Here is a 14,721-nt window from a genome sequence, read left to right as displayed (position 1 = left end):
AAAGAACCTGCTCCGAAGAAACGGAGGTCTGAGCTGGCCCTTGGGGCGGCTGGGTCATCTTTACCGGCCGACTTTGGACTGTACCTCTGCCGGAATGCTGAAAACGCTATTGCTGCGTGCCGGTCCTTGGCATTCCCCACCGATGTCGCCCACTTCGGGCAAATGAGTAAGGGCGACCGACTTGAGTTGCTTCTTCATAACATTACACAGGTTTGTTTCACGCGGTTCTTGTGAATTGGTTTTTGCCATAGCATCTTGTATTTAAGATTAACTCCATTTAACCTCTTTGTGAGTGCAGCAATTCGCCATCGCCTTTTCGGGTCCCCTGGGGTGGGATGATGTTTCACGCGAGGCGTATGATAACCAGAGGAAAGAGGTGATGCAGCTCCGGAAGGAAGTCCGGGGCTTGAAGGAGAGTTTGGGAGTGTCGGAGTCCTCGAAGGAGGGGCTGTTTGCCGAAGTGAAGAGGCTGAAAGAGAGAGAAAAAATCCTCGAGGCTGAAAAAGACTCCCTTGTATCCCATAATGCCAGTTTGGAGGAGAAAGCTAAGGGGCTTTCCAACGAGCTGTTCGCGGCTGGAGTACAAGCCTCCACCAATTTCACCGAAGGGGTGAAAGAGGGGCAAAGGTTGTTCCCGGGGTCGCCTGAGGGCCTTCGCTTCATCGAGGAGTTTGTTCGCCGCTTCTTTCACCGATTGTGGCGTTCCACCACGTTTACTCGAGAAGCTTCAGGCTTAGCTCGTTTCTTCTTTTCGTCGGCGGTTGCGGCTGTTCGGAAGAGGTTAGGCGGTGCCGGCATCGAGTTCCCGTTGGTGGAAAATGAACTGGCAGAGGACCTCCCTGACGACGTGATTCCGGGTTTTGAGGGGGATGTAAACGAGGATCCCAACTTAGAGTGGTGGAGGCCGGTTTATCAAGGCCTCGTTGAAGAATTCTCCCGGCAAGGGGCTATTACCGACTTCGCCGGAGACATCGGGGCCCTTGGGACGGTGGTTAGTTCCGAAGAGGCACAACCAAGCCTCGTTTCGCCGCCCCCTCCGGATGCTGAGAATCAGAGTGAAGCAGTTCCGAAGTGAAGGCCAAAAAGACTTAACCATTTTTTATGTTTTGTACTTTGAATATGTATTTCTCGAATATTACTCCCTTTATTTCCTTTTGTCATGTACCCTTAACAATTTCTCCGTTTTTCCATATGCTTGAAACGTCTTTATTCGCTTTTATGTCTTTGTTGTTTTGGACTTCAGACTTAGTCTGTCAATATCCTCACTGATCTCCAGTGGTGTTTTATTCCTTAAGCTCATCCATTAGTTCAATCTTGTACCATTCCTATATTTTAACTTAGCACCCACTCATAATATTTTGCTTACGAAAACGCGAGTTAACGCCACAACGAAACACGCGAGTTAACGCCACAATGAAACACGCGAGTTAACGCCACAGTAAAACACGCGAGTTAACGCCACAATGAAACACGCGAGTTAACGCCACAGTAAAACACGCGAGTTAACGCCACAATGAAACACGCGAGTTAACGCCACAATGAAACACGCGAGTTAACGCCACAGTAAAACACGCGAGTTAACGCCACAGTAAAACACGCGAGTTAACGCCACAATGAAACACGCGAGTTAACGCCACAGTAAAACACGCGAGTTAACGCCACAATGAAACACGCGAGTTAACGCCACAATGAAACACGCGAGTTAACGCCACAGTAAAACACGCGAGTTAACGCCACAGTAAAACACGCGAGTTAACGCCACAATGAAACACGCGAGTTAACGCCACAGTAAAACACGCGAGTTAACGCCACAGTAAAACACGCGAGTTAACGCCACAATGAAACACGCGAGTTAACGCCACAGTAAAACACGCGAGTTAACGCCACAGTAAAACACGCGAGTTAACGCCACAATGAAACACGCGAGTTAACGCCACAGTAAAACACGCGAGTTAACGCCACAGTAAAACACGCGAGTTAACGCCACAATGAAACACGCGAGTTAACGCCACAGTAAAACACGCGAGTTAACGCCACAATGAAACACGCGAGTTAACGCCACAATGAAACACGCGAGTTAACGCCACAGTAAACCACGCGAGTTAACGCCACAGTTATAACTTAAGTAAATAACACAAGTACTTTTTTAACGTGGAAACCCTCCAAATAAGGAGAGAAAAAACCACGGGGCCTAGCCCAGATCGGAAAATGGATGTTTATTAATGGTTGTTTTGCCTGTACAAGGTGTGTCTCGATTTCGCTGGCGTAATTGCCTCGATTTCCTTTATCTCTCTTTCTCTCTCTTTTTTTTTTTTTTTTTTTTTTTTTTTTTTTTTTTTTTTTTTTTCACGCGAAGAAGCGTTTCAGATGTATTATGTTCCAAGCCCGAGGTAACGGCTTTCCGTCGATGTCTGCCAACTCATATCCTCCGCCGGCCAAACACCTGGTGACTGTGTATGGTCCTTCCCAATTAGCCTCCAACTTTCCCGTGTGTTTTAGCGCGTCCGCTCGTCGCAAGACGAGGTCTCCGATCTGGAATGAGCGGGACCGCACCCCCTGATCATACCGAGCTTTAATCAAGTTTTTACTTCTTTCCATGTGCAAATATGCCGTTTCCCGAAGATCGAAAACTTCGTCCAGCTGTGATCTTAAAGCATCATCGTTTGTTACTTCGTCAAATGCGGCGATGCGGAGCGTGTCCATTGCCACTTCGACCGGTATAACCGCTTCAGTTCCGTAGGTTAACCGGAACGGTGTTTCGCCAGTAGCTGCTTTGGATGTGGTCCGGTAAGACCATAGGACGGAGGGTAACTCGTCTACCCAACTTCCACCCAGCTCGTCTAACCTTTTTTTCAACCCATTGACAATGGTCCGGTTTACGGACTCCACTTGTCCATTGGCCTGGGGGTGCGCTACTGCTACGAATTTTTGTGCAATTTTCATCTCTTCGCACCACGCTCGAATTTTCTTACCGTTGAACTGAGTGCCGTTGTCCGATACAAGGCTTCGAGGTAGGCCAAATCGACAGCAGATATTTTTCCAAATGAAGTGCATGACCTCGTCTTCTGAGATTTTCGATAAGGCTTCAGCTTCAACCCACTTAGTAAAGTAGTCTACCGCGACAATGATGAACTTTTTCCGACCCGTGGTTTGAGGGAATGGCCCCACCAGGTCGATTCCCCATTGGGCGAAAGGGCATGGAGCACTCATGATGGTCATTTCCTCCCCCGGCTTGTGGATGAGCGAGGCATATTTTTGGCATTGTATGCAGTGTTGAACATATCGGTACGTGTCTTTCTTCATGCCAGGCCAGTAATATCCGGCCCGGTGTAGTTTCTGCATGAGGGCCCGAGCTCCTCCATGCTCGCCACAACCACCTCGATGCACTTCATCCAGCACATGCTTTACCTCCTGCTTTCCCAAACACCTTGCATCTACTGTGGTGAAGTTTCTTTTATATAATGTCCCATGCCGTACGTAAAAGTGCCTTGCCTTATATGCTAAACGGTGCTGTTCTCTCTTGGTGCCAGCTCGCTCTCCTCTGAAGTATTTGAACAAGGGTGTTCTCCAATCCGGCTCTTTGTCTATTGTCATTATCCCCGGTGTTGGGGTGGGGGCAATAAGGATAGTGATCTTTCTTTCAATGCAGTCAACGACTGACGACCCGACTTTAGCGAGGAAGTCAGCTCGCTGGTTGTCGTTTCTCGGAATTTGATGCATGGTACAGACTTCAAAAGTTTCTTGCACAGCTCGGGCTTTATTTACATAACTCTTCATTCTATCGTTTTTTATTTCGTAGTCTCCTTCGAGTTGATGTATTACCAATTGAGAGTCGGAGTATATTCGCACCACGCGCGCTCCGAGCTCTTGGGCGATCTCCATACCTCGGATAAAGGCTTCATACTCTGCTTCATTATTGGAAACTCGAGGTAACCTGACGGCAAATTCGACTTCCGTTCCAGTGGGATCAATAACTATTATCCCTGCCCCCGCTCCCGAGGTTGTAGAGGAGCCATCCACGTAAATTTTCCACTCCTTTTCGATGGGTATCCTGGTGGTTTCTCGGATGAAATCCGCTAACGCTTGTCCTTTGACCGAGGTACGGGGTTGATATTGGATCTCGTATTGTCCCAGCTCGATGGCCCATTTAACAATTCGCCCTGACGCGGTAGGTTGACCTAGGGTCTGCCGAAGGGGTAAGCTTGTGCGAATCACCATGGTATGCGACAGGAAATAAGGCCGGAGTCGTCGCGTAGTGAGGACCAGTGCGTACGCTATTTTCTCGACTTCAGAATATCGGCTTTCCGACGTAGTGAGGATCTTACTAGTATAGTAGATCGGCCTTTGTTGATTATTAACTTCCTTAAACAACACCGAACTGATGGACTCATCGCCCACTGACAAGTACACAAACAGGGTTTCGCCCTTTTCAGGGGTGCTAAGGATCGGCAAGCAAGTGAGAGATCGTTTTAATGCTTCGAATGCGAGCTGGCATTCGGTGGTCCATTCGAACTGAGCTGTTTTCCTTAGTACTTTGAAGAAAGGCAGTCTCTTATCAGCCATTCGCGATATAAACCGAGCTAAGGCTACAACTTTTCCTGCCAAGGATTGGACTTCCTTGATGGAGCGAGGAGGTGTCATCTGAAGTACGGCCTCCACTTTATCTTGGTTTACCTTGATGCCTTCCCGATTAACAATATATCCCAGGAACTTTCCAGCTTGTACTGCGAATGCACACTTAGCAGGGTTCAACTTCATCCCATATAAACGAAGAGTTGCAAAGGTCTCAGCTAGGTCTGCGAGATGCGTAGAGCGCCTCTTGCTTTTAACTAACATGTCATCCACATAAACTTCAATGTTGCGTCCGAGTTGGGCCCGAAACATCCTATCCATTAACCGCTGATACGTGGCTCCCGCATTTTTCAGGCCGAAAGGCATCACCACGTAACAGTAAGTCCCCGTGGCGGTGACAAAACTTACTGCTGGCTGGTCCTTTTCGTCTAGCGGAATTTGGTGGTATCCTTGCGAGGCATCCATCATACTAAGTAGCTCGCATCCAGCAGTGGCATCTACAAGCTGATCTATGCGAGGTAAAGGATAATCGTCTTTCGGGCAAGCCTTATTTAAGTCCCTGAAATCGATACACATTCGTCATTGGCCATTAGCTTTCTGTACTAACACCGCATTGGACAGCCATGTAGGGAACTGAATTTCCCGGATGTGTCCGATTTCCAGAAGTCGTTGAACTTCCTTCTGTATGATTTCGTCTTTTTCGGTACCGAAGTGTCGCCGTTTCTGCTTGACGGGCCTGCACTCGGGTCGTAAATTGAGCCTGTGTACAGCAGTTCGTGGTGATATACCGGTCAAATCACTTGGTTGCCAGGCAAAAATATCTTCATTAGACCGCAATAACGCTATCAACTCATCCCGAAGAGGTGGTTCTAAATCCTTACTTATCCGGGTTTGTTTCATCATCCCAGGGACGAGGTCGATTGTCATCAATTCGTCCATGGGTTGTACATGATTAACTTTATCCTCTGGATCAACTCGGGGGCGCTTCTCGTCTCCCAAGTCTTCTTTTGTGAGGGTATCACGTCGGCCCTTCTCTGCTATTTTAACCATTTCGACATAACACGATCTCGATTGGGCTTGGTCGCCTCTGACCTCTCCTACCATCCCACCAACCGGGAACTTAAGCTTTTGATGAATGGTCGAAGGGACCGCCCGAAAGGTATGTAACATTGGTCGTCCTACCACGATGTTATATGAGGTCGGCGACCCCTCAACGATGACAAAATTGACAGTTTGAGTGCGTGTTCGAGGTGGAGTTCCTATAGTGACAGGGATTTTAACTTGTCCAATCGGCGTCAGGGACCCTCCTGTGAACCCAAATATCGCTGTGGTGACGGGAAAAACCGGGAGGTCAAGCTCCATTTGCAGGAAACACTCGTAAGATATGACGTCCACCGAACTTCCGGGGTCAACGAAGGCGCGAGCGACATCGTATCCTCCCACGTTAATCGTGATGAGGAGAGGATCACAGTGAAAATCATCTAGGTCTGTTTCATCTTCAGGACTGAACGAAATAGTGGGATAGTGACGATACTTCGGTGTAGAAATTTGGCAAACTTCATGATTATTTTTTAGGCTACCGAGATGACGTCTCCTAGCCCGGTGAGTATCTCCTCCTGTAGGACCTCCTGAAATCATCTGAATGTACCCTCTTTTCGGCGCTGGCGGTGGGGGCGGTGCTCGTGGCGGGTTCCCGAACTGGGCTTCACGTTTTTGCCCCCGAGGTGAATCTATCTTCACAAAATCCCCAATCTTGTTATCCCTGATGAGACGTTCCACTTCGTCTTTCAGATGTGCGCAGTCGTCGGTCGTATGTCCGTATTCGTTATGAAAACGGCAGAAAGTACCCAATGTCGGATCTCGACGGGGGGCTCCGCGAGCAGTTCGAGGCCACCGCAGATCGGCTCTCTTCTCGATCGCGTATAGCACCTGGGATAGAGGAGCTGTAAGGGGCTGGTATGATTGGAACCGAGATCCCTTAGCATCCGGGACAATACTCCGACTAGGAATATTGGCATCCCTGCGAGGTAACATGGGCTCCTTGCCTCTCTTTACTTCGCTGACCCGTACATTCGTGGCTTGGTGAGATTCCTCCACTTTCTGTTGGCGGGCTTCTTCTAAGTTAATGAACCTAGATGCCCTTTCTAATAAGTTATCGAAATCAGGTGATGGCTCCAGCGCTAGAGCTCGGAAAAATTCATCATCTCTCAGCCCTTGTGAAAGGGCCGCCATGAGCACCTCGTCACTGGTAGTCGGGACTTCCAGGGTGGCCGAGGTAAACCGTTTGATGTAACTCCTGAGGCTTTCCTTCTCCTTCTGGCGGATGCTGAACAACGATAGGGAGGTTTTCTTGCACTTTTTCGAGCTGGCGAACTGGTTCATGAAGGCCTTAGCAAATTGTTCGAAAGATTGCATGCTCCCGGAAGGCAACAAACCGAACCAGGCCTGCGCAGGCCCGGCTAGGGTGGTGGCAAAGGCACGACATCTCACCCCTTCCGTGAGCTGATGAAGTGATGCCGTATTGTTGAAACGGCTTAGGTGTTCGGCGGGATCCGATGTGCCATTGTACTCGAACGAAATGGGTCGGTAGCTAGCGGGTATGGGGTCGTCATCGAGGTGTTTTGCGAAAGGGCTAGATCCCACGAGATCTCGCATTGACCTGTTCCGTAAGGCCTTTAATTCGTTCATATCACGTCTCAGGCTGTCTACCTCGGTCCTGACTCCATGACTGTCGCCTCCTCGATTTTCCGAATAACTGTCGCCTTCATCATCAGTTCGCCCCTCGTTCAGAGAGCGTCTCAGGTCCCTTTTGGGTCGGTTATCCTGAGGTAAGGATTGGGCGTAATTGCGGATGGCCGTGGTGATCATGACTTCTACTTCATCTCGGGTGTACGTGCGCTCATCAGGGGGGGGAGCCGGTGCTGTAGCCGGCCTTTTCGAAGCAGCTCCAGCGCTCTGAAATTCAAAAGAAGGGCTTCCTGAAAAGAGAGGGACTCGTCTCTCTTTCTCGGGCGTGAGCAGGCTGCACCCGGACTTCTCCCTCGAGGCAGGCGGCGGATCAATGCCAGGTGTATCGTGAGCTGCTGCTTCCAGCTCCTTCTGTAGGTTTCGGGTAACCGTGTCTTCTCCTTCCATTTTTTCTCCACGTTCTTAGCTCAGATCTGGACTTCCGGGGGTAGATCTGATTTTTCCCGGAAGCTGTTTTCCCAAAACTTCAAGATTTTCCCACAGACGGCGCCACTTGATTTAGTCCGTAGGTCTTCGTCTTCCTCAAGCCAGCTCCGTCCGTACTCCGGATGAATAAACCTGCAACGCCGGGAGGGGTTCCCGGCGGGAAAGCTCCGACGATCAAGTCAGTGATCGGAATAGAAGAGAAAAATGTATATGCAATGTAATAGTGATTAGTGTAAAAATCCCGTGTGTGTGTATGTTGATTCTCTTATTTATAGATGAGGAAAGCTTGGCTTCCAAGGCTTTCCTTTTTTAGGGTTTCCCCTTTCCCCCAAGTCATGTATCTTGGGCCTATATTGTCCTGGGCTCGCCTTACCGCGTTTTGGTATTGGGCTAGCGAGTTAAGGTACTCCCTCGTAGTTCCGAGGTTCGCGCCATATGACGACCTCGCTCATAGGACCGAGCTATGGCATCATGGGTTCTTCATTATGGGCCTATCATATTGGGCTTACCCTAATGGGCTTATGTTTATTTATTAATTGTCAAACAAGCCCGTATCAATATATTAGGTGAAGGTGAGCTTAAGTTTTGTTGTTAGGCAAAAAAAAATGGCAATTAAGAGAGCTCATCTCGTTTGTCAAGTATGGTTGTTAGGTATAACAAGTTGAGAAATATAATTACAATTGGATGCTCACCAAACTAACATTATAATTAATGCATTATTATTATTATTATTATTATTATTATTATTATTATTTATTTATTTTGGAATTTTGGTACACTAAACTATTCTTTAATCACAACAAGATCTCATAAAAAATTCCATCAACCTCAACAATTTAGATGAATCATTCTTATTTATCTTGTATACGTATATATAGTAGACATTGGACACACATATTTACCTATTTGTATATAAAAATTATTTTTTTTCAAATAAAAAAACTTAAATGAGCAACCCCATCAACTTTTTTTTTTGTTTGTTTTGAGAGAAAGACAGAATTCAATTGTTTTTATTGCATCAATTGTATGAATTATTAAAAAAAATTAAAATAAAAAAAGAATCTCATGATATCACACATCTTCCCCACCCCTAAACCCCACCCCACCCCACCCCTACCCCCACCCCACCCCACCCCACCCCCCACGCTTTTCTTGTTCTTAGTATTTACTACTAAAAGGCCACAAAAGATGCAGCAGCAGCTTAATAATGTCATCCCATTTCATTTATCTGCCCCATTTTTAATTGTAAATTTTTATTTTATTTTTATTACATATATGGTGTAATAATTTGTTTAATGCACATTCAGAAAAAAAAAATGGGATTTTCAAGAAACAGTTGCACCATCTCTCTTGATCCTCAAACTCCACCCCAAACCCATGTCAAAATCGACGATTACAGAGTAAAGTTCCAATCTTTACTCTACAAAATGATCTGGGGTTTCGCCGCCCCGCGCCGCCGTCGCCGGAGCTCCGGCGATGACGCTCCAGAGGCGGCAGATTCCGGCGGCAAGAATTCTGAGTACAACAAAGCCTGGCTGCTGGCTGATTCCGGCGGCTTCGGCGGCGCGGAGGAGCCACATTCTTCATTCAGGTTCAGCTTGTGCTCTGAGGTCGAGCTCGAATCAATGGCGGACACTTACACCAGCTACTCCTCCGCCGCCACTGTTTTAATGGTGAATTTGGACAACGGCTTCTCCGATTCGAAATCTGCAGAGCTAAAATGGCGGAGAATCGAATCTCTAGAGAGAAGTATTTCTCCTCTTGCCCACTCTTTAATCCGGTTCAATTATTCCCAAATTCGATCCGCCACCGGAAATTTCTCCAAAGGTTCTTTAATATATTTTTTTAAATTAAAAAAATAAATAATTAATTAATTAATTTATTAATAATGATTTTTTTTTTTGTGAGTAGGGAGAGTATTGGGGAGAGGAGCATTGAGCTGTGTGTTTAGAGGAAGATTAGGGTTCATGCTGGCCACCACGGTTGCGATTAAGCGGCTTGATAAAGAAGACAACGAGTCGTCGAAAGCGTTTTGTAGGGAATTAATGATTGCTAGCTCTTTGCATAATCAACACATTGTTCCGCTTGTCGGGTTTTGTATCGATTCCGAAGAGGGCTTGTTCTTGGTCTATCGATACGTTTCCGGCGGAAGCTTAGAGCGATTCTTGCACGGTATATATATAATTTCGTTTAATTCTCGATTATTTAAAAAACAAAAAATCAATGTTTTTTTCGTGTTGTAGCGAAGAAGAGGGGTGGCGCGCTTTCTTGGTCGGTTAGGTATAAAGTTGCGGTTGGAATTGCGGAGGCGATCGAGTACTTGCATAACGGGACGGAAAGATGCGTTGTTCATAGGGATATTAAGCCCTCGAACATCCTTCTTTCTTCCAAAAAAATGCCTAAGGTGAACGAATTTAAATTTCGTTTTCTTGATTTATTAATTATTATTATTATTGTGAGATTTTTGGAAAGCTAAATTAATTTCGAGTTTTTATAAGTTTGTTTGTTGTTTTTTACGCAGTTATGTGACTTTGGCTTGGCTTCGTGGACCCCTGCACCATCGATACCGTTCCTCTGCACAACTGTTAAGGGCACGTTTGGGTAACGATCTCTACATTTCTAAGCGGACGAAGCATATATATATTTCTTAGGCTTTAAATTAATCAACACTCGTTGTTTTTTTTTTTTTTTTTTTTTTTTTTTTTTTTAAATTTAAATTTAACAGGTACTTGGCGCCGGAATATTTCCAGCACGGAAAAGTGTCGGATAAAACCGACGTTTATGCATTTGGAGTGGTGCTATTGGAATTGATAACTGGGAGAAAGCCGATTGAGTCGAAAATTGGATCGGGAGAGCAAAATTTGGTTTTGTGGGTAGGTCGTTTGCTTTATTAAATTTACGCCTAATTTTGCATTCTTATGAAGAAATATTAACACTGCATAATCTTTTCTTGGCTAATCTTATCGTGTAAACCAAACGAGACCTTATATTTAATCAAGAATCGGCCCGTCGTTCGTGATTAGATTAACCGTGCATCACTAAGATTTCTTCTTTGAATCTCAGTCTTGATTTAATAAACAAAATGCTGAGTGCATGTGCTTTTGTCAGATTTGTTCTTACAGAAAAAACATGCATTTGTAAGAGAATCTTGGTTTTTTTAAATATGCACATCTAATTACTAATTTTAAAATACATTTATTTTTATAGGAATTTGTTATTATTTTTAATATGGAAAATCGAGTTTGAAATACGAATTTCCATCTTATACCCTTTTCAGGCGAAGCCACTACTACAACAAGGATGTCTAGAAAAGTTGCTCGATCAACGGCCCAAATTCGTCGAAAAGAATTTCACTCGGATAAATCGGATGGTCCAAGCAGCAGCTTCGTGCATAAAGAACGATGACTCGTCTAGGGCCGATATGAAGGAGATTTTGGCTATACTTAGAGGAGGAGAAGAAGAATTACAAAGAGGCTTAATTAGCAAAACGACGGCTATTTTGGCGGGAAATAGTAATGTAATTGACTATTTTAATCCTCAGTTGAAGCGGACAAAGAGCGAGATGAAGAGCCATTTTGCATTGGCAATGATGGGGGTCGAGTTCGAGGACGATACATACAAACCCGTCTGATTCGAATCCTTTTTCTCCGGTGTTCTTATTTAAAGTTTTTTTTTTTTTTGTCGAGTAAGCAAGGTTTTTTTTTTATTTTTTTATTTTATTATTATTTTTTAAATAGGGGTTAACAAGTTTGATTTTGTATAGAAGTGATGTCCTAAAATAGGGAGAGAAGCCATGGTTATATTTTTTGCCAGCTTAAAGAGTGCAGATGAATATTTATTTTCTATAAGTAGTTTAATTATTGTAAGTCAGGATTTTAAGTCCGAGGGGCTGAATGCATTAAAAAATTATAAGTGGACCGTTAATGCTCTTCTAAAATAAATAAATAAAATATATCTATATATAAATTAATAAAGATCTGAGAAATATTGGGGGAGGGCATGGCCCTCCTTAGCCCTATGCTGGTTCTGCCACTGATTATTATAATCTGGATTTTTATTGTATACGTATGGAGATGGTCGAAATTTTAGAAAAATAAAAATAAAAATACTATTTCGAATTCTTTTAGATATTTTTTCCCCCCAACATGTTCAATAATATAATCCATGTTCATGTTACATGTAATGCATATAATTGGCATCATCCCTTTTGTAGATGTGTGTGAGTATATATATATATATATATATATATATATATATATATATATATATATATATATATATATATATATATATATATATATATATATATATATATATTATGTAGATGAAATTCCAATACAATAATGTAGATGGCATGAACATGTTTTTAATTACAATCTCCAATAAGAATTATTTAATTCCGACATTTTTTTTTGTCTTTTTTAATTCCAAGTCTCCTACATTAGGTGATTGAAAAAAAAAAATGTTTTCCGAAAGGGCAACTTACTCTGCAAATTGCAATATTTAATACTAATTCTTGGATATTACACTTTAACTACCACAAACTACTCCCTTAGAACAAAACTAATTGAGAGAAGTCTTTTTCTTTAGAGTAATTGAGAGAAGTCTTGGATATTAAAGAGCGATTTATTCAATTACTCCCGATGAAATTCACCCGGGATGTGTAATGTACTTCTATTACATAATCTACTGCATCTCTTACACACATCCATATGTACTTTTACGTGATCAACTATAACTTTATAGAGATCATTGTATTTTATCGAGCGTGACATGAATTAAATAGATATGCTGAAGAAAAAAAGAAAAAAAAAATCTCTTTGATTTCAGGTAACTACAAATTCATGTCTCCAGTTATTCTGTATTCGACCAGTTTTACATATGTAATTAAACATAAAACACACGATAAAATTCACCAGGTGCAACATATAACAAAACCTACCTACTTATGGTAATAATAAATAAATAATAAAAAATATACGGAAAATAAACCTAGAATATCTTGGCCACATCCTTAATCAATCCCCTATTGGCCCTGGCGAACTGCGTGAACTCCTCGAACGAAACATGGCCATCTCCATCAGTGTCGAGTTCGTTCATCATGCGCGTAACTTCCTCCGCAGTGACGGAGCCCAACGCCTTCAGTGCGTCTCCGAGCTCCGCGGCAGAGACTTTCCCGTCGCCGTTTGTGTCGCAGCGCTTGAAAATTCGCTCGCGGTCCAACACGTCTTGTGGATCTTCAGCCATTCTCTTTTTTCTTGATTTGTTGAGGGCTAGTAAAAAATAAAATAAAAATAAATAATTCCTTGTTAATTTTGTTTTTCTTTATAAGGAAATTGATAAATGGTAAAAGTGTTATGAGATGGGGTTTATTTTTATAGTGAGAATTATACTGTTGGATTGTATGGTAATCCTTGTGAATAGGAGCGGTTGGTAGTTATACCTTGACCAGCGGGAGATGAGTTTATTTACTACCTTAGAATGGAGCAACAAAAATGGAGTACTATTGAGTCTAAATATTAGCCTCACTTTGGTTTATTTTCTTTTTAAAATTTCAAATATCACCTTGATATAAATATAAATATATATTTGTATAAATGGCAAAGAAATTAAAATAAATATAACAAATCATTAGAAGCCCAACAAAGGGACAATATATACAAGCCTTTACAAAAAAGGCCTAAGGAAAAGAGTACTATTTGATCTTATAAGTTGATAGAAACATATATGGAATTTCGTCGGACCAACCTCCGACGCTCTAAAGTTGCATTTCACACAATCGACAATCCCGAGGAATACTCAAGATATATCGGGAGAATTACATTTGCAGTCCCTTAACTTTACACTAATTTCACTTTTCGTCCTCCATATTCTGATGTGAACAAATTTCACTCTCCATTTACTAATTTGTAAAACTTGTGGTCTACTCTGTCAGTGCATAATCACTTGCCTCGCACGTGACTTTTCCGTCCAAACTAACAGCAATTTCACGGTGGACGAAAATTGTAAAAAAAAAAAAATGGTTATTTAAGGACCAATTTTGTGTCAGAAAAAAGTTTAAGGACCATAATCTCAAATGGTATATAATATATGGACCAAAACTCTAATTATTCCTAAATTGTGGTATAAGAATTATCCATCTTTTATTGACAACATAACCTGCAACAATTCGAACTGTCCATTCAGCAAATTCAACACTCGTGCAATAATTCGTAAACCACACAAGATATATAAACCACACCACATTAATCAAATCTGACGAGCTCTACCGACAAAGTGTGTCCAGTGCAATACGAACCCGTGTTGACTATCTTATTTCACGAACTAGGTCACTCCTAGTCCTTGCACAACAATATTTACCATCTTTTCTACATGGTCATGTTGTAAATGTGACAACATGTACACAATTGTGGATAACTACAAAAAAATCAAATAATCTTTGCACTCTTGTATTATTAATTATTATCAACATCAATACATAGTAATTCAATTTTGGAGATATTAATGAAACTATAAATTTAGTCAATTTTATTTTTATAGAATATTATATTACTTAGTTCCATCGTTTTCTGTTTCAACTTGGTCTTCCTAGTGGCCCACTTGTTCCTCCGTGTAACCGTTTTAACTGATCCAACGGTTTTAATAGTACAGCTGCACAACTAAAACCTAGCATGCGAAGTACACGATCACAGCCAAATAATTCCTTATCCTGTTTTTTCAGTCAACCCTTTTGACCAATCAAAGAGCTGCACTCTCCTATCTCAACCGTCCATTACACCGTCGGTTTTTCATTGGCTGCAATATTATGATAATAAAGTAAAGCTTTCTTTGAAGCGTTATTTTCTTGACCAGATATTTCCAAGTGGATATTTTACTGATTTTTTATTGCATTTTCTTTTTCAATTATTAAGGCAATGTTTGGAACCGTTTTTATTTTGTTTTCATTGTTTCCCCAAAACAAAATAGGATTTATTA

At 42.6% G+C, this 14,721-nt stretch overlaps 2 protein-coding genes across 2 annotated transcripts; one reads left to right on the top strand and one right to left on the bottom strand.

Annotated features, from left to right (window-relative positions):
* The first annotated feature begins 8,936 nt into the window (after positions 1–8,936).
* LOC105953481 (Protein kinase superfamily protein) lies at positions 8,937–11,610 on the top strand. Its single transcript, XM_012977145.2, has 6 exons — positions 8,937–9,573; positions 9,658–9,918; positions 9,990–10,150; positions 10,268–10,347; positions 10,472–10,619; positions 11,024–11,610. The coding sequence occupies exons 1-6, from the start codon at positions 9,042–9,044 to the stop codon at positions 11,375–11,377; spliced, it is 1,536 nt and encodes a 511-aa protein (XP_012832599.2). The 5' UTR covers positions 8,937–9,041; the 3' UTR covers positions 11,378–11,610.
* Positions 11,611–12,547: 937 nt separating this feature from the next.
* On the bottom strand, positions 12,548–13,106 carry LOC105953443 (Calcium-binding EF-hand family protein). Its single transcript, XM_012977105.2, has one exon. The coding sequence runs from the start codon at positions 12,991–12,993 to the stop codon at positions 12,739–12,741; it is 255 nt and encodes an 84-aa protein (XP_012832559.1). The 5' UTR covers positions 12,994–13,106; the 3' UTR covers positions 12,548–12,738.
* Between the last annotated feature and the right edge of the window lie 1,615 nt (positions 13,107–14,721).

Source organism: Erythranthe guttata, chromosome 12, assembly GCF_056151865.1.
Source record: "Erythranthe guttata isolate IM_541 chromosome 12, IM_541, whole genome shotgun sequence".
Lineage (NCBI taxonomy): Eukaryota > Viridiplantae > Streptophyta > Magnoliopsida > Lamiales > Phrymaceae > Erythranthe > Erythranthe guttata.
The sequence above is the reverse complement of the archived record's forward strand: the minus strand, read 5'-3'. Positions and strand labels throughout refer to the sequence as shown.